This window comes from Bubalus bubalis, chromosome 24 (genome assembly GCF_019923935.1).
Source record: "Bubalus bubalis isolate 160015118507 breed Murrah chromosome 24, NDDB_SH_1, whole genome shotgun sequence".
Classification (NCBI taxonomy): domain Eukaryota; kingdom Metazoa; phylum Chordata; class Mammalia; order Artiodactyla; family Bovidae; genus Bubalus; species Bubalus bubalis.
This window is the reverse complement of record NC_059180.1, coordinates 287,652-306,807: the sequence shown is the minus strand read 5'-3', so window position 1 is coordinate 306,807 and position 19,156 is coordinate 287,652. Positions and strand designations below refer to the sequence as shown.

The window sequence follows — 19,156 nt, the reverse complement described above, 5'->3', positions numbered from 1 at the left end:
CCGCATGGCCTCCCCACCAGGCAGCCCTACCCGGCGGTGGGCCTCCCTGCACGCGGCCCCGCGGCCCAGCCCAGGCACTCAGGCCCTCATCGGCCGCCACCGCATCACACGAGTGGCCTCCCTGCCGGGAAAGGCCTCACACTGTCCCTGCCCGCCTGGCGCTCCTACGCCGGCGCCCAGCTCTTCAGCGTCCCCGGCTCCCCTTTTCCAGGTGGTCCAGTAGCTGGGATCACGGGGTCTGAGGCCCTCTCTTGCCGGTGCCTTTCACTGCATGATCTGCGTGCGCATCTCCGCCGGGGCTCTTCTGGTGCCTTTCACCCTGTGACCTGCATGCGCGTCTCTGCCAGGGCTCTTCAGGGCTGGACGGCTCTCTTGTTTCTAGTGCTGAATACAGTCTGCCGTCTGGACGTCGGTGGTGTTCAGTCGCTCAGCTGTGTCTGAGTCTGGAGCCCGCAGACGGCCGCACACCAGGCTTCCCCGTCCTTCGCTACTCTACGTATCTGTCACCTACAGGAGGGCACCTTGGTTGCTTCCAGCTCTTGACACTTAAGAAGGAAGCTGCTCCAAGCATCTCTGCAGGTTTTTGTGGCCTCATGACTTCAGCCTCACCTCTGGGTAGAGCCCAAGGAGCTCCACGCACGGCCGAATCTCAGAGGTGGGGACCCCCTGTGTGGTGCCTGCTTGCTGCTCGTGCATGCCTCTGCTGACCGTCTGTGGGGCTCTCACACCCAGATGGCACAGCCCCATCTTGGGCGGCTCTGGTGTCCCCTGCGAGGGTCCTAATTCATTGCCCAGTGGCCTCGTCCTCTGGGGGCAGTCTTCTGGGAACCCCTCTTTTATAGGCCCTAACCTGTGCACCTCAGTCGCCCTTTCCTTGGGGAGGACAGCTCCCAGTGCCAGCTACATGGGCACTCCTAGGCTCCACATGACCTGACCACATCCCCTTGTGAGCCGCCCGGCTCTGCTCTCCTGGTCCTTGATGCAGTGGCGTTCCCAGACCACAGACATGGACCCCGAGGTCCCGTTTCCTCCCCAGCACCGGGGTGCGGGGGGGCAGAGATAAGCAGCGTGCACAAACCGTGGCCGTACAGATACCTGTTTTGGCTGAGGAAGATCCCGCAGATGCGCCGTCCTGGACTAATCAGCCTGTGGGAGTGTCATCCCCCACCCCCGCCGCTGCCTGCTGGCCAGGAGGGGGGCGGCCCGAGGGCGGCTGCCCCCCCAGTCGCAGCCAGGCTGCCCTGGGCCTGCACGCCTGGCTCCCCGTGTCTGGCAGTGGCCGGAAGCCTGCCCGTCCTGCAGATGAGGAAACTGAGGCTTGGGCGGTGCCTGGCTCTCCCCAGACGGTGGCCAGCACGCGGAGGAGCCAGGCCTGAACCGCGGGAGCCGTGCGGAGCTGGCCCAGGCTGCATCGGGGGCGTTTCAGGTGGGGCTAGTGCGTCTTCATGCCTCCCTGTACCCACAGCCCATGTTCCTTCTCAGTTGCCCTTTAATTTATGGGAAGTGATGCCGGTTCCAGTTTATGGCCGTGACGTTGTTTCTTTTAAAATATATATTTGTTGAAATAAGTGCGTTTCCCTGGTGGCTCAGAAGATAAAGAATCCGCTTGCAATGCAAGAGACCCGATTCAATCCCTGGGTTGGGAAGATCCCCTGGAGAAGGGAATGGCCACCCACTCCAGTGTTGTGGCCTGGAGAATCCCAGGGACCGAGGAGCCTAGCAGTCTATAGTCCATGGGGTCATAAAGAATCAGATGCGACCGAGCAACTGACACTTTCACACTTTCTTTTTGTTTAAATAGCGTTTCCTCTCCCTGAACTTGGTGTCAGTGGGCCCTGAGCCCGAGTGCTCGCTGCAAGGCGGGCCGGGGCTCAGGTTCACCCCTGTGTACTGACAGGCGCGTGTGTCCCTTTCCTCGCCGGGCTGGAGGGATTGTGACAGACTCCGGTCTGTGCCCAGCGGCTGGGAGCCCGGGCGGGGGCGTCTCTCTCCCTGGATGCTGTCTGCCCAGCCCCTAACCCTGACCCCCTGGGGCTGCGCCTCGGGCACTGACCCGTCTGCTCTGTCGCCCCAGAGTTCTGGGGGTGCCTGTGGGTTCCGGGGGGTGTCTGTGTCTGCCGGTCCTCGCTCGTCAGTTTTCTTAGTCCTTAAGCAGCATCTGACTCATAAGTCAGAGGCCTGGGTGACGGCCTGCAGGATGGGAGGTCCCTCAGGGGGCGAGGCTGCCCTCCCTGCCTCGCGGCCAGAACCGCGACTCCCGATGGCCATCACCTGCACTGTTGGGGGCTCTGGGCTGGGCTCGGGGGCAGTTTTGGGGAGCCAGAAGCCCAAGGCACTGCTTCAACAAGCGCGTCCCCCTCGACCTTGGCATGCGTGCCCATTGTCGAAACCAGAGTTGATTTGAGTTTTGCCTCTGTAGAAAAATTTTAAAGTGAAAAATGTTTTAAGGAAAACAGGTCTCTTATAATAACCCCATCTCCCCCAGGCTCTGGCAGGGACATTTTTATCGTGCGTCCTCCCGGGCCAACTCCTATGTGACCTGGTTTATTTTTAGAGCTGGGCAAGAATCAATGAGTGAGAAGTTTGGGGAATATGATCTGGATCCTGGCAAGTATGTTTTTCCAGCCCCCATAGTTCCGGTGCTCAGTCCCTGGAGGACGTCTATGCTGCCTTCTCTGCCGTCTGGGAAAGGAGCTCAGACAGGCCGGCTGCTCCGGGCCCACGATGGTCTCTCTGGGGTGGGAAGAGCCAGGCGTGTGCTGGGCACGCCGGGGCCCATGTCGTGGGAACGCCGGGCCCTGCTGGCCGAGGCCCCACCCTTTCCGAGTTCATCTGTGCGTTTCCCTCGCTCCCGCCCTGGGCTTGCTGGTTGTGCCTTCCCAGGACAGGGACCGCCTGCCTTTGCATCAGGGCCCGGGGGTGGTGGCTGGTCAGCCTTGGCTGCTGGAACGGAGACCCCCGGGTCTGCTGCGGAGCTTCCCTGCCTCGTGAAGCAGTGACCCAGGGTCGTCACAGGCACCCTGGGGCGTGTGGCCCTGTCCCGCGGCCCAGCCGTCCCGGCACCTGTGGCAGACATTCCCTGGTGGAGGCGGGGCTGCGGCAGTGGGAAGAGAGTTGGTGCAGTGCACGCCCCGCCGGGGACACGCGGTCCGTGGCCACGTGCCTGCAGCCCGGACGTGCAAGGACCTCGCTGGGGCAGGCCTGTCCCCTGTTGGTTCTGCTCGTTCAGGGCTCCTCCGAGGGCCTTTCTGTGTGTCCATGCTCCCACCGTCCAGCATGGAGGGTCTGTTATGACCTCGGTCTTCTGAGCCTCCACGTCAAGGCCCTGGTGGGAAAGCTCTGTCCATCTGTCCCAGTGGAAACCGATTTCATCTCATCAGCCTACGTGGATCATAAGACGGGCTGGTCCATGCATGACCGGGAGAGATGCTGTGGTGACCGTGGGGGACTCGCAGGTTCCAGAGAAGACAGGGATCTGGGAGGGGTCTGCACAAAGTTGGGGGGCTGCATGGGGAGAGACAGGTGAGAAACAGAACGGTGGCCAAACTGAGCCCATCCCTGTTTTCTGTGCCCCAGACCTCACCCCTGTCCCAAGTGGGCAGGGCAGAACGTGGGGAGGGGAGCCAATCACATTGGCTGCAGGTGAACTCATGACCTGCTCTGACCAGTGAGGTGTGAGGGGACGGTGCCCGGAGCTTCCAGAAGGTTTTCCTATGGATGGCATGGGGGAGGCATTTGGTGACTCCTGGAACCGTGGCAGCCATGGTCGCACCATGAGGGTCTGACTGAGCCCACCAGACAGGCGGCAAGGCCAAGCCTAGGTGCACACATGCCTGCGGGCCTCTGAGTCGGCCAGCCCTGAAGCCCTCCTGCATCTTCTGGTCTGGGGACAGCGGTTACCCTTAGTAGCCTTCAGACACGTTGAGTTGGGTTTTCTCTTGTTTGGGGCTTGAAGCCTCCCGGGTGCTCTAAGCCTTGAGTAAACCAGAAAACTTCAGATCCATCCTGGGGTCCTGATGAGGACAATGATCCTCCTGTAAAGTGGAAAATTGTCTAAAATGGGAACGTAAGTTGTGTAAGTGAAAAGGCATGAGTGTAAATGATAATTAGCTAAATGCAGCATCATCTCCAGAGAGTCGCTGCGGTCCCTGTGGGGTTGTCAGCCCTGCACTGACTGCCCTCCCATCCAGGGGAGCAGGTCTCTGCTCCTCTCCGTGGCATCAGCGCGAGACCATGTGTCCTGCCGGCCCTGCCCCTCAGCCCGTCTGGCCCAGGGAGCACTGGCGGGTGGGCGGGCGTCTGGCCCAGGGAGCACTCCCGGGTGGGCGGGCGTCTGGCCCAGGGAGCACTCCTGGTTCTGTGGGCGTCTGGCCCAGGGAGCACTCCCGGGTGGGAGGAGAAGCCTGCCTCTTCCAGGTCCCTCTGTCTGTTCACCAGCGTCGTAAGCACCCCAGACACCTGGGAGCCGAGAGGCCCCAGGGCCGGAGGGGGCCCATCATGGGGCTGCCCAGGGCCGGAGGTCCAAGGCCTGGTGGGCGCGGGCAGGGTCTTCTGATTGTGTCTCTCGCAGCCCAGGCAGAGGGGTTCACTCGTTAACCCAGCTTTGGCCGGGCCGGCACGCATGTTTCTGGGTCCTGGTGAGCCAAGTCCACAGGGAGACAGACTGTGCTCGTCTGTGTGGCCGGGGTGTTGGTACTGGCTGTTCAGACTGGGGACACGCATGAGCAGCGGGTAGCCGAGGGCCCGGTGGGCACGAGAGGACCCCGGTGCCACAGGAACCCTGTCCTGGGGCCCCAGCTGCTCGGCTGTGATGTGCCCTGCTGGGGGCCAGCATGGATACAGAGGGCGCTGTGCCCGTCTGCGTGGCTCACAGCTTCTGGAGGCCATGCAGGCCTGTGGGGCGGCTGGGGAGGCCTCGCTCTGACTCCTCAGGTGCGTGGGGAAGACACCAGTTTGGACGAGGCTCCAGCCCCTGACCCCAGGTGACAGGCCAGGGTCTCTGCATTTGGAAGCCCCCGGGGCCGGCTGCGGCTACTGAAGCTGTGTCTCAGGTGTGGACTGTGGCCTCATTCATCACTGAGCCCCGGGGTCTGCAGGCGCCCCATCACTTAGAGGGGGGAGTGCGACTCCCAGGCCACACTGCTCCTGTTCTTGAGACTTAGGCCAAGGTCGGCTGGGAGGAGTGCTGCCCAAGAGATGGCTCTAGATTCTGCTGGTGCCCGGCCCTGGGGGTGGCCGGGGTGTGCCCTGTGCCGAGCATGGCTCCCGGCGCCCGCACCTTGTTCCAGGTCGGGCTGTGCGGAGCTGGTAGGAGGGGGGTGTGGAAAGCACCCTCAGGGGTGAGCCCAGGAACCCCTGCCCTGGCCTGCTGGGCCCTGGCTGGCCGACCCTCACACGCCCTTGGCCTCTGCAGGGCACAGCTTCGGTCCTGCAGCGCCGGTCTCCCAGCGAGGAGTACGTGGAGGTCGGGCGCCTTGGGCCCTCTGACTACTTTGGTGAGTGTGGGGCTCTGTCCTCGGTGGGGTGGCCGGCTTGCGGGGCCCCAGCAGGGCCTGGGCGGGGGCGTGGGAGTCCCGGGAGGCCTGGGCGCTGTCCCCCTGGGGAGGGCACCCCGATGCCCGCAGCCCTGACTCCCCTCGCCCTCAGGGGAGATTGCGCTTCTCCTGAATCGGCCCCGGGCGGCCACGGTGGTGGCGCGGGGGCCCCTCAAGTGCGTGAAGCTGGACCGGCCCCGCTTTGAGCGCGTGCTGGGGCCCTGCTCCGAGATCCTCAAGAGGAACATCCAGCGCTACAACAGCTTCATCTCGCTCACCGTCTGAGCCCCCTCCCGCCTTCCGGGAATAAACGCGGTGCCTCCTGGAAGGCAGCCCTCTGCCCGCCTCCCTGCCCGGTCTCCCCTCGCGGCCCCTCTCAGGGAGCCCACCCCACTCCCCCATCTCCTGGGGCACAGGCAGCTCCCCGGCCCAGGCCTGGTAACATGACGCCGCTGGGCTGCAGTTGGTCTGGGGCGATGACGTCCCTGTTCTTGGAGCTGGAAGCTGAGGCTGCAAAGCTCAGGCCCCTCCCTCAGACACGTGCCTCCCCTGGGGCCCCCCAAGATGCCAGGGCTGGGGATGCTCTGGTGGCTTCAGCCAGGCTTGGCCTCGGGGCAGGCTGCGGGGTGTGAACGTCCCCTTTCCTGGAAAGCCCGGCACAACGGCCGGTTTGCCTGACCGTCAGGGTGGGGGCCGCCTCGCTGGGCTGGGATGCCCAGCAGAGAAGGCCCCGCTGTTTGAGTCTGGGGCTTCCCTGGGCACGGGAGCCCTGCCCCCTGGGTCAGGAGGAGCCCCGTTGCCCCCACTGTTCCACAAAGCACCCTCTTGGAGACTTGGAGGGAGTGCAGGGACCTTCTGAGCACGCTCTGGATGCAGCTGTGAGCCACCCTCCCGCAAACAGGCCTCTGTTATCGGGAGCATCGCCCTGGGAAGGCGGGTATCCGAGCCTCTCCCCGAGCAGGAGCATGTGCCAGGCCAGCCCGTGGCCCGCACACCTAGATCATCCATCGATTGACTGCCCCCTGGAAGTGCTGCCAGGCCTGCTCCCAGCGGAGCTGGAGCGACTGGGGCCTGTGCGCATGGGACTCCCAGTGACCTGAAGTACCAGTGAAACAGCATGGTTACCCCGGTTGGCTCCCGCCCGTGCAGCCCAGGGAGGCTGCCCGGTCTAAGGGGACCCCTGCCTTTGCCTCTGAGTGTTTCTGTGATGTGTGAACCCCACCCTGTTTATCACGATGTTCTGAATGCTGCATGTGCTATTAAATGTGCAATGAAATACATCTTCCTGACTCCAGGTTTTGGTCTAAAATTTTTAGAGAAGATTTTCTTCCTTTTGTTTGTCTCTAGTGTGGTCAAATAGTCATAAAACTTAGCGTCTTAACCATTTGTAACTTCAGGGGCGTTAAGCGCATTCATACCGTTGCTCAGCCGTCGCCACCCTCCGTCTCAAGAACTTTCTCATCTTCCCAGACTGAGACCCTGTCCCCATGGACGTTGACGCCCCTCCCCCAGCCGCAGCCTCCTCCTCTCCGTCACCGTGGCCCTGACTCCTCTGGGGAGCTCAGAACTGGGGTCAGACAGTGTCTGTCCTTCCGTGTCTGGCTCATTTCATGGCTATGTCCTCCAGGTGGAGCCGGGTCAGCATTTCCTTCCTTCTTAAGGTTGAATCATAACCCGTGTGAGCGTGTAGCACGTCTTGTCTCCATTCACCCACTGATGGCGATGGTCCCTGGGGCTTTCAGCCGTCTGTGACCATCATAGCTGACGAGCTGGCTGCGGCCCCCAGGGGGCGGGGTGCTGGCAGCTTTCAGGGTGTGAAGCTATGCGGCAGGAGGCAGGCCCCAGGCCCACCCTGGGGGACCACGCTCTGACGGCTTCGGGGCAAGTTTCTGAGCAGCGGCTCGGGAAGGGGGTGACGCTGGGGAGCATGTGCCGCCTGGTCCTCCTGTCCAGACTTCGGGGAGCAGCAGGCCTGTGCCTCCCCTAGGACGGCTGGCTTGAGACCACCATCCACCCCCCTCCCACGCGGGGGTGCACGTCGGCCGCGCCATTCCCAGAGGGCCCTCAGGCCAGCTTTCAGGCTCCTGCTGTGAGGGTGCGAAGGGCCCACCGCCCAGGGCCTCCCAGACAGGCTCCCCGGGAGAGTTGGGCACAGCTCCAGGATGAAATCTGAGCCGGGCCGGGGTCTTGACCCGCAGAGTTGCTGCTGCTGGACTAGGCAGCGGCTTCTGGGTCGAGGACAGGCATGCGGCCTGTGGGCACCTGCCCTGGGCCTTGTCTTGAGGGCTGTGAGCGGTGGTCCCTGGAGCCAGGATGGGAGCTTTGGCTCAACAAGCCCTGGGGGAGCTGTCGTGAGCCCTGTCCGTCCAGTGGCCAGGCGTCCGCTGTGCACTGCGCGTAGACGGCCCTGTTCGCTGAGGCCCGGCTCGGGGCCTACTCCACACGCTCCGGGAAGCTCTCCCAGACCCCGGGGCTGGGGGGCTGTCCTGCTCTGGGCTCCCACTGCTGCCACGTGCTTCCCAAGGACAGAGAGCGGCCACCTAAGACCCCCGCTCCTCCCGAGGGCCGGGGGCACGCTGTCCAGGACGCAGGGAGGGCGGAGGCCGCGGCTTCTCTGCAGCAGGAGTGAGGTCAACGCGCGCACCCTTCAGTTTCCTTTGAAGGACGTCTGCTGAGTAATCAAAACCACCGCGCACCGCAAAGCACCACACACAATCACACGTGAGCCACGCGTGTAAAACAGGCGGGGCTCTGTGTCCCCCGGTTTAAGCACTTCATGGATATGAAACAAGCGGGGTTCTCTGTTGTGTCCCCTGGCTCTAAGCTGCCCGTGCCTGGGGGGCCCGATGTCATCATGAAGGACCCTCTGGGAGGAGGTGGGGGCCCCGGGTCAGAGAGAGGATGGGGGAGGAGGCAGTCGGGGAGGGAGAAGCCACCAGCTCAGGACGAGGACGGGCCACGGATTGCGGCCTCCGGGAGCTGGGAGAGGAGGAAGCGGACCCTGCCCAGCGCCTCCGGAAGGAGCCAGGTCATGGGAGCTTTTCAGACCGCCCTCTGGGTTGTAGGGTTGAGTAACGGTTGAGCTGCTGCGTTTGGGGCATTTTGTTACAGCAGCTGCAGGGCTGGCATGCGAGGCCCCGCTGGGGCTGGACTGCAGCTCCGCCACCGCGAGGGCAGCTTCCTCCCCAGCCTTGGGGTGTGCTCCTGAGGCCCAGGGTCTCCCTGGACTGGGGCGCAGAGGGGTGTGGCCTGCCCGCCTGGGTGCGGGCACCCAGGCGGGCAGTTGCAGGAAGCCTCTGCCTGCCGCCCGCTGCGGGGGTGGCCGGAGCAGCATCTTCCCCAGCTGGGCACTGGGCCTGCTCCCTCTGGCGCCAGGCGGCACAAACCCTGGGCTGTGGGCTTGTGAAAGCGGGCTTGTGTCCTCCTGAGACTACAAGCCGGGCGATTGTTCCTGCCCCGTCGCGTTCCCCAGGGTGGTGCCAGGGGCGCAGGGCAGAAGGGGCCAGCAGGATGAGGGTCCAGGGGGACGGCCCCCGGGTGGCTTGCTCCCCTTGGCCGCTCTGGGGCCTGACGTGGACACCCCCACTCTGTCCCGAGGCTGTATCTGGGAGGGTCAGGCTGTGGCCAGTTGAGGCCCGACAGTGGGCTCTGGAGGGCAGCTGGGGGTCTCACACACTCACCTGTGGGCCCCAGGACCCCACGGCGCTGGGCACCCAGTTGGCAGCAGCAAATATTTGAATAATGAATAGAAGTGGATAAAGTATGTATCATTGGGGGGGAGGTTGGGGAAATTCAGGCTCTGGCTTCTACAGGCCAAAAAATCGGAACCTTTGTTCGAAGTATCATATTTTCTACAAAAATGAACTCAGAATGGCTCAGCGATTCACACACAAACATAAAACCATAAAACTTGCAGGAGAAAGAAGAAGACATCCTGGGGCTCGTGGGCCAGACAGCCTGTCCCGCACAAGCCCTGCAAGGAGAGCTGGACCAGCTGGAAGTCCTGACAGTCGAGAACACTGCCCGGAGAAGGACCCGAGACGAGGTGGAGGGGACAGTGTCCCCCTCAGGGCCGCACCAGGACGATGAAGCTCAGCAGCAAACATGCACGGAGAGGACATGCACACCGCGGAGGAGAGGGCGACCCCGGGAGCCGGGGTGAGACATGCGGCCACACCCGGCGCTGGTGAGGAGGCGGGGGACGGGGGTGCAAGCCCATGTGGCTTGGTTTCTGCGAGAAAAGAAGGACACAGAGCTAGGACCCCCCTGGTGGTCAGTGGATAGGAATCTGCCTGCCAGCGCAGGGGACATGGGTTCGATCCCTGGTCTGGGAAGACCCCACGTGCCTCGGAGCAGCTAAGCCCGTGTACCACAGCTACTGAGGCCCGTGTGCCCAGAGCCTGTGCTCTGCGGCAAGAGAAGCCCCCACAGCGAGAAGCCTGCGCTCACCACGACTAGAGAATGTCCACATGGCAATGAAGACCCAGCACTGCCACCAAAAATAAATTAGTTAATTAAAAAAAAGGCAAGCTACAAAATGATATAAAACCCCCCACAAACCTGAAGCAAACAGAGAGCTCCGCAGGTTGCAGCCAGGACAGCTTGGGCACTTAGCCCAGAGAAATGCGGACCTGCTCACCCGGACACCCGCACAGGGAGCTTCATGAGGCCTCATCCTCAGAGCTGGAAATGCCTGGACGTGCTAGCGGGCAAGTGGCTGAGCACGAGGCCCCCACACCCCACTGCAACTCGGGTACAAGGAGCAGCCCATGGATTTAGCGGCTGCCTGGGCCGGTCTCCAGGGAATGGAGCTAAGAGGAAACGCCGACCCCCAGGGGTGACCCGCCGTATGAGGCCAGGTACACAACAGCCTCGAAGTGACAAACCCCCAGGACGCAGGGCTCAGGCGGGGGCGGGAGGGCCTCACGGCCTCACCCCGGAGTCTCACGAGACGTCACTGCGGCGGCGGCCGGGTGCAGGTGCCCCCACCGCCCGCTGCACCTCTCTCAGGAGGGACGGAGCCTGGGTGTCCGAGGGTGTGGGGAGGGTGGGGCGGCAGCATGTGGGAAGGGGTCTGCGCCCCCAGGAGGCTGGGAGGGGCCGCTGCAGAACTTGGGGCTGGGGGAGTCTGATATGTGCTGTCGGAGGACCTGGGACTGAGTGGCCAAGGCGACCTTCGGGCTTCCCTTCCCTGGTGGTGTTCCCGGGATAGGAGAGGCAGGCAGAGGGGGCACCCAGGCCTCAGCAAGCTTTCTTCCTCCCAGCACCCCTCCCTGCCCTGCCTCGGCCCTTGTCCCCACAGAGCAAGAGCTCTGCCACTCTCTGTGTGGCCTTGGACAAGTCCTTGACGTCTCTGGGCCCCACCCACCCCTCCTCTAAACCCCCTAGGAATGCACTCCCCATGTTTCTGGAAGACAGAGTGGTCCCAAAGCCCCTCCCTGACCTGGGCTCAGGTGGGGCCAGGGCTGGCATGGGTGGGGTGGCCTGGGGGGCTGCCCTGGCCAGGAGGACAGCAGGCTCGCCCATCTGCTTGGCATCAGTGTGGCCTGTGCCCGGCAATCCTGGTGGTGGGTGCCAGCCTGTTTCCTGCAGAGCTGGGAATCCTGGCAGGAGGACCTGAGGACAGGAGCCCACAGGAGGCTGTTGGGTGCCAGCACTCAGGGCTGCCCCAGGCTCCCTGTGCAGCTCTGCCCTTCAGGTCTCAGGACTGGGCACTGTCCTGACCTCCCCGTCTGTCAAAGGGGGGCAATTGCCCCCAAAGTGCCAAGAAATGAGGTCCTAGCTGTCAAGAGGGGCCCTGCAGGGTGTGTCCAGCCCACACACCCTGCTGGGTGAGCTGGGCCTTCAGTGATGGCCGTGCCGTGGCCAGGCCTGGCCTCACCCTGCTCATGGGTGAATCAGCCAGGCGGGTGATGAGTCACTTTGGGGTCGGGTACTTCCCTCCCAGCCCACCACTGCCAGGCTGGGGAGAGCCTGGCACCCCCCTCCAATGTGCAGGGCCTGGGGGAGGGGTGGCCCCTGGGAGCAGCCTTCCGCAGGGGCCAGCGCGTCTGGGCGACTAGGGGGTCCTGAGGGCCACAGGGGTTCAGACCCAGCTGGGTCCCTGGGGTCTGCCTTTTCCCGTCTGAGCGTGGGAAGACAGCCCACGTCCTGCCAGGAAGACTGTCCCGATGCCACCGACCGCAGCGACCTCTCGCTCCCCTCTGGACCTCTCTCGCCTCCTGGGTTGTGACCGCTCTGGGAAGTCGATGACTCACGACTCTGCTGCAGCCCCACCTCCTGTTGTGCCGAGCAGCTCCCCTCTTCCAGGGGTCATCTGGTCTGTTCAAACTGGACTCCACCGGCAGGAGGGCCTTCTTAGTGTCTTAACCTGGGCCTGGAGACTCAAGGCCGGTGGTGCTTGTGGGGGCCACCGAGGGCCTCAGAGCTTTTCATGGGTGCTGCCTAGCGAAGGCAGCTCCTACCTGCGTGCAGCGCGCTTTCAAGCCCACACGTGGGACTTGAATTCAGCCATTTGGAGGGCCGCTGGGTCACTCTGCTGCTCCCAGCAGGGCCCACTCCAGCCTGGTATCAGGTCTGCCTCGAGGACACAGCCTGGTGGCATTCCAGTGGAGACCTCTCTTCCAGTGCAGACCGGAGCTCCCTCACCAACCTCGCTGGCCAAACATTCCTTTTTTTGGCAGCTGGAAAAATAAATCAGGCTGGAGTATTTCAGGAACGCACCGGACAATGAGCCAGGCAATCCCAGGCCCGCCCCCAGTGTGACGCCCTGGGGCTGGCACTCGAAGCACTGGTCCTATTTCGTGGGAGCTCTGTGGCATCGGGCAGCTCCTTCAGCTCCCCGGGGCTAGGCCGGCTCGTCTGTAACGTGGGAGTGGCGATGCGCGCTTCCCGGGATTAGCTGTGCCCGAGAGACGGGCTCATGCGTGTGAAGGCCTCAGCGCGGGGTCAGGTTTGGAGCTGCTGTGATACAGGACATCTCACCGTGTCACCCACGCTCTCGATGACGGCCAGGCCCCAGCTGTGCCCAGACACGTGGGGCTCAAGCCCCGCCGTGGGGTCCTCGGGCTCCACCTGGGCCCCCTCTTGGCCACGCTTGGCTGGAGGCTCCTTCCCCACCCCCCTCACCCCGCCCCGTCTGCCCTCAAGGCAGCTGCAGTGCCCCCTCCCCAGTAAGCCAGCGGGTGGTGCGTCCCCGTGCCCCCTCTTCCCGCCCCTGGGGCCGGGCTTCAGTTCTGTGCAGGCGATGAGCGTGTCTTCTCCAGCACATGCGGCTTGCCCGGGGCGTTTGCAGTTGCTTCGTGAAGTCACCCCAAATCCTGGAGCTTGAGACGACTGCTCTGGCCCCTGCTGGTGGGGAGGGGGGCTCCTCCCAGCTCCAGAGCCAGGGCTCCGGCTGCAAACACTGAGCGCTGGCAGTGGCTCGGCACTGACACCCCACGTTCCCTGGAAGCCCAGGTCCCTCCGCGTGGCTGGGTTTCTGTGCCGCGTGGTGGCCTCAGCAGTAAGACCCTCTACAGGGCCCTGAAGCCTCCAAGAGCAGCTCTTCCAACCAAGCGGGAGCGGGCTGCTCCCTCCTGGTACCTGGCATCCCAAGTCACCCAGGATCACCTCCACCAGCCTACCTGAACTCAGGGAGGGGATGTAGACCCCACCACCCCACAGGAGAGTCATCAGAGAACTGGCAGCCTTGTTGTGAAATTGCCGCCATCTCCCAGTTTCCAGAACTCCGTCCCCACCTGAACAGGCTTCGGTTCGCGTTGGTTGAGCATGTGATGCTGAACCTTGTCTCTGCGTCCTACTGGCTGGGGTCCCTTCTGGTCCAGGCCAGCTCCTCCAGGAGGTGTGTCTCCCCTGTGGGCTCTGTTCCACGCTGTCCCCCAGCCACAGACATACAGCAGGCACACAAACGTTTGTTGAATGAATGTGTGATTAACTAAACCTGCACAAAAGCCCTTGCAAAGAGCAGAATGAATTGGATTGGTCACTAGGGAGCCCAGGAACCTTAGATGGGGTAGCAATACTGAGACCCAGAGGCAGAGGTTGGGTGGGGAGGCCAGAGCCCAGATTGGAGGCCCCCTGTCCCCTGCAACTCCTCCAAGCTGCTCCAGTCAGAAGAAAACTTGTTATTTTGCTTTTGGTAAGATTTTCATCGTTTCCAAAGCTGGAATTTTTCACTCCAGCTGAATTTTTCATGCTTCAGAAGGAAAAGCCCCTGAGTGTGCATGGGAACTCCTAGGAACTCCTGCTTCAGTTTTTCTGTAGACTAAATAAACCGTGAAAGGAAAACTTCACGAATTTAGATAATCCCAGTGTAAATGCTCCAATTAGCCAGAGTCCATGGATTCCCGCCCGAGTCTCTGTAGCACCTGCCTGGAGGGGTCACTGCGGGCAGGGGCAGATCCTGGTCCCCTCACCCCCGCCCAAGGCCGCAGCTGCTCCCTGGGGTCTGGGTCAGGGATGCCCTGGGCCAAGAGACTTGGCCTGAGGGCTGGTTGGGAGGTGGGGCCAAGGGAGCAGTGGCCAGAGTCTGGCTACCCTGGGCTGGAGAGGGGTTTTCTTGAGGTCACGTCCTCTCTCACTGTGCGGAGAAGCCCAGCCCTCTCTGCTCGCCACCCCCATGGGTGCTGGCCCCAGACTGGCTGGCTCTGCCTCCCTGCTCTCCCCTCTGCGCCCTCCCAGAGTCCAGGCCCCGTGGTCGTCGGTCACTGGCTTCCCGCTGTCTCCTGGCCCCCGCTTCCCTCCCTAGAGCCCCACTCCAGGGAGCCTACAGCCCTGCCCCTTTGTGCCCACTGCAGCCTCCCGGGTCCTGGACCCCCAGGCTGGGGAATCCCAGCTCCTCCCGCTCCCTGGATCCCTGCCCCCCAAAGCGGTGGGTCTCGGGCCTTCCTGGTGGGGGTGATCCCAGGACCACTGGTGGGAGTGGGGGGCGGGTCTCAAGCTTCTGTGGCCTCTGCAGGGGGCTTCCTGCATGATGTCCTAGCGGCTGGGGCTGCAGAGGGAGCTCTAGGGACTCAGAGCACAGAATGGAACCGTGGGGCCACAGCCTTCTGGAAGCGGATGCCTCGCCTGTTGGTGTGGACGCCATCCTGCACAGAACCTTCACAGGCGGTCACGCTGAGGTCCTGAGGTGGGCCGTCCTGAAGACACTGAGTGTCTGTGGTGCTGGGAGGGGGCCAGGGTCACCGGCCCCAGTCCTGGACATGCACTGTCCCCGTGACCCAGGCTGTGGGTGCCAGGGCAGGGGACCCTGGGTCTGGACTCCTGGTCCAGCGAGGAGGAGGATCTGATTATCCCCGATGGGGAGCCAGCGCCCTAGTGCTGGGGCCCCAGGCCCTTCTGGGACCCTCAGGCATCTGCCTCTGTGTCCTGGCAGGGTTGCCCTTGGACCAGCGCTGAGGGGCTCAGTGGACCCGTCAGAACCCAGCTCCCAGGAGGCCACCGGGAGGGCAGGCTGGTGCCTTCACTGCTTCGCTCACTCACCAACCCCCTCTCTCAGCCCTTAGTGAGCACCCCAGGGCCTGGCCAGGGTTGAGAGGGTCTCTGGAGTGGACTGCTCCCCACCCCCACTGCCTGGCTTCCGCCCCGCAGGCCCAGGGGCCTCTCAGAAGTGTCCTTCCTCTCAGGGAGTCTGGTCTTGAGGGGGCAGAATGTCGGCACAGAACGGCCACCTGAGCACAGCAGCCCATGTGCTGAGCCCCTAAGGCCCTGCCTGCCGCCCTGAACCCCCCAGCTCCCCATACGAGGGAGCCGCTCAGAGAAGGAAGTAAGGGCGGCTGCTCAGCAGTGAGCGCTGACCTGCTAGGGACGAGCCTTTGGGCCAGGTGAGGCCTTGGGGAGTCATATGGCTCGGGGGGAGCCTCCCAGGTGTGATCTCCCCCACCAGGAGCCTGGAGTGGGATCTGGACCTGTGACCCCTCCAACTTCCTGCCCCTGGTCACCGACCATCCTGTTCTGGGCCGGCTCCCACCTAGGACAGCTGCCCAGGCCCCCCTGGGGAACCCCTTGCCACCATGAAGGCCACATGCTGAGCAGGGAGGCTGGGTGGTAGTGGGCAGCAGGCAAGGACCTCCCAGGCCTGCAAGCCCTCCTCCCTACCGACCTGGCTCCCCCATGAACACCCCTCACAGGTGCGGTCTCCCCTCCCCCATAAGAACCCCCTGCAGGTACGGTCTCCTCTCCTCCATGAGGACCCCCCGCAGGTACGGTCACCTCTCCTCCATGAGGACCCCCCACAGGTGCGGTCACCTCTCCTCCATGAGGACCCCCCACAGGTGCGGTCTCCTCTCCTCCATGAGGACCCCCCGCAGGTACGGTCTCCTCTCCTCCATGAGGACCCCCCGCAGGTACGGTCTCCTCTCCTCCATGAGGACCCCCCGCAGGTACGGTCTCCTCCATGGGAGCCAGAATCCCATGAAGAAAGAGGACCGGAGGTGCAGGGGCCGTGGGGTCTTCTGCCTGGCTGGCTGAGCTGAGTGAGCGGCCTTGCATTGGGCCCAGGCTAATAGAGGGTACTGACTCTGCCCTTCGGGCTGGAGGGAGGCCTGTGGGGACATCCTCCCCTGACTGGGAAGGTGCCCCTGCCTCTGCCCGGTGCCTGGTTGGGGTGGGGCGGTGGTCTGCAGATCCCCAGACCCAGTCTCTGGGCCAGGTGGCCGCCCTGGCACGGCTGGGTCAGGTGACGCGGGGGGGGAGGGGCAGGTGGGGGGACAGGGGAGGGGAGGGGGAGCCGGGGGAGAAAGGGAGCTGAGGAGAAGGGGAGGGGAGGCGGCATGGGGGCGGGGGAGGCGGAGGAATGGAGAGCACATTCCAGACGGGTGACACAGCTCTGCAGTGTGGGGCAGAGAGGCTGCGGCTCTGCTGCCCTTCACAGGAAGGTCCCTGGGATCCAGCTCCCCTGAGAGGAAGATAAGATGGGTGGAACACGGCTGGAAGGAGAATTCCTGGCAGAGGCGCCCTGCTACTGGCTGCCATCCTTCAAGGCTCCACTCAAATGCCACCTCCTCCTTAAAGCCTTCTTGGATTCATCCTTGGCTCCCTGGATCAAGAGGCGCTCCTGGGGAGCCTGGCTACATCCTCCTGCTAATAGACCTGGGCTGGCGGGGAGCTCGGGGTCACGTGCAGGCTGCCCTTCTCTGGCCCTCACGGTGGCTGAGTGCCAGAAGCAGCCTGGCTGCGGTGTCCACTGTCAAGGATGGCCTTCGGGGCCCCTGGGGACACCCTGGGCTGGGAGATGCTGCCCAGAGCCTGAGGAGCACTGGCTATTTCAGTGCCTCCCAGCACCCAACTCATACCGCCCACACCCTTGGATGTTGGCATGTCCCCCAGTCTCCTCCTTGCGGGAGTCCCGTCCCAGGCAGGTGGCAGGTAGGACAGATGTGTGGGCTGCTCCCACCTCAAACCTACAGGTAACCAGGGGATCAGAGGTGGGTGGGTGGGCATCTTGGGGACTTCAGGAGAGTATAAGCCAGCTCTCCCTCTGGATATTAGCCTGCCCACCCCAGCCAGACTGCTGGTCACTGCTTCCCTTGGTCTGGAAGATGAGTTGCCCACTTCTCAGGCCTGGTGTTTGTAACCCCCGTGCTTCTCCTGAGAGGCTGAGGGGGCCCAGTGCTGGGGCTCCCCCATGTGCCAGGGCCAGTGGGCACCTCTGAGTCAAGGGGGGGCCTGATGATGCCCTCTGGGTGGAGTAGGGCTGGCCTGAGTCACCGGTGGCGACAGCGGCAGGGCCTTCCCAGGGTCAGCCGTGGGGCTGCCTCGGCCCTGCCCAGCTGCCGTCACTCGCTCTGCAGGAAGCGGAACTGAGGCCTCCAGCTCACAGCCGCAGAGCCCCCACTTCCTGTCAGGCTGATGGATGGGAGAAGCCCCCAGTCCCTGTCAGGCTGGTGGATGAAGGAGCCCCCACTTCCTGTCAGGCTGGTGGATGAAGGAGCCCCCACTCCGTGTCAGGCTGGTGGATGAAGGAGCCCCCACTCCGTGTCAGGCTGGTGGATGAAGGAGCCCCCACTCCGTGTCAGGCTGGTGGATGAAGGAGCCCCCACTTCCTGTCAGGCTGGTGGATGAAGGAGCCTCGACTCCATGTCAGGCTGATGGACAGGAGGAGCCCGGACGGGAGGAGCCCCCACTTCCTGTCAGGCTGGTGGATGAAGGAGCCCCCACTCCCTGTCAGGCTGGTGGACAGAACCACCAGCCCCGTGCTCAGAGCCCGGACCTCCAGGAGCTCACCTCTCTGGGCTGTGGCTTCACTGTCTGTCTTGGGATCACTCGCTTTGTGGGAATAGGGAGCTACAGCGGACTATCCTCCTGGGATACTGAGACCAGGGCTGGGGAGACCTGACTCACACTCCGCACACGCTAGGAAGAGTCAGGCCGGATTCGGGCGGGGTCTCCCGGGGGCTGAGCTGCCCTTGCCCAGGACCCCGCAGCTGCTCTGGAGTTCAGGGTCCTAGTCAGACCCTCAGTGACATTGGAGGCCTCTTCCCGGCCATGTTGGGCCCAGTGGCCTAGTTGTGGTCAGAAGGCGTGAGGCTCCCTGAGGTGTGTGGAAGAGCTGTGTGCGGTGGGGTCAGGCTGCCTTCAGAATCCGGGTGGTCCTGACTCCCGGGATCTCTCGGGAGACAGAGCGGGGTCAGGCTGGGCCGGACCCCGACATCTGCGGATGGAACACATTGCTGGACTCCGGGGCGGCTTTCTCATGGCCTGCATCTGCCTCTGCCTGTCAGCTTTGGCAGAGGGAGCTGGTGGGGAGTACAGACTTATCTATAACCTGTTATCTGCCGGGGAAAACGCTTTGTAGTTCCGGGGAGGGCCCTGTTGGTGGTGAGGGAGCCTGCTGGCAGAGCCCTCTCTCCATCATCAAGGCTGGACTCGCCTGCAGCCTGACCCTGCTCTCATCTCGCACGAGGGTGGGCGTCATTTAAGCATCTCCTGGTGGGTTTCTCCAGCCCAGAGTTTATTAGGGTAACTTCGGAGCAGAAGTGACCTGGGCGGATTCGCCTCTGAAAGGATCACTGACTGTGCAGTCTGGGGGTGCATGGGATAAAGGGAAGGGGTAGGGCTGCGGCTGGCTCGCAGGCGAGGACTGGAGACTAGTCAAGTTTCAGAGAGTCAGTTGACAAGGCTTCCTGCCTGCTCAGAGGTACAGAGTAAGAGAGAGTTCACGGTTGGCTCTGAGACTCCTGGGCCTAGCAGTAGGGATGGGGGGATGGTGTCCTCAGAACTCAGAGGTAGGTCTGGGGGTTCGTCTTGGTTGGGGAGGTGCTGGCCTGAAGAGCCCTGGGGTTCAGAAGGGAGCTCTGGGCTGGAGACCCCACTGCAGGATGGTCAGCGTGGAGGCCATGTGGGAGCCTGCAAGGCTGGGGGGTGGCAGACTGTCCAGGGAGGGGAGACGGGAACAGCCCTGGACCCAGCAGTGTGCAGACGCTGAGACTCGGCCTCCAGGGAGGACGGCCGTCCCAGGACCGGCCTGGTCTCCTGCCGGAGGACACAGGAAGGGGGCTCCTGTCCAGGTAAACGCGAGCTCAGTGGCCCCAGCCCAGAGGGAACCAAGGGACTGCCACTGTCCCCAGGCCCAGGGCTCCTTTCGTAGGGCTGCTGAGCTGGGGGTGGGACACTCTGTGCTG

The 19,156-nt window shown here is 63.5% G+C and overlaps 1 protein-coding gene across 1 annotated transcript in view; it reads left to right on the top strand.

Annotated features, from left to right (window-relative positions):
• The window catches only part of PRKAR1B (protein kinase cAMP-dependent type I regulatory subunit beta), a 72,390-nt gene extending 65,576 nt beyond the window's left edge, over positions 1–6,814 (top strand). Inside the window, exons 10-11 of the mRNA XM_006078700.4 lie at positions 5,414–5,495; positions 5,647–6,814. Of these exons, the coding sequence (XP_006078762.1) occupies positions 5,414–5,495; positions 5,647–5,819 (255 nt within the window). The 3' untranslated portion in view covers positions 5,820–6,814. The remainder of the gene's footprint in view (positions 1–5,413; positions 5,496–5,646) is intronic.
• The last annotated feature ends 12,342 nt before the right edge of the window (positions 6,815–19,156 follow it).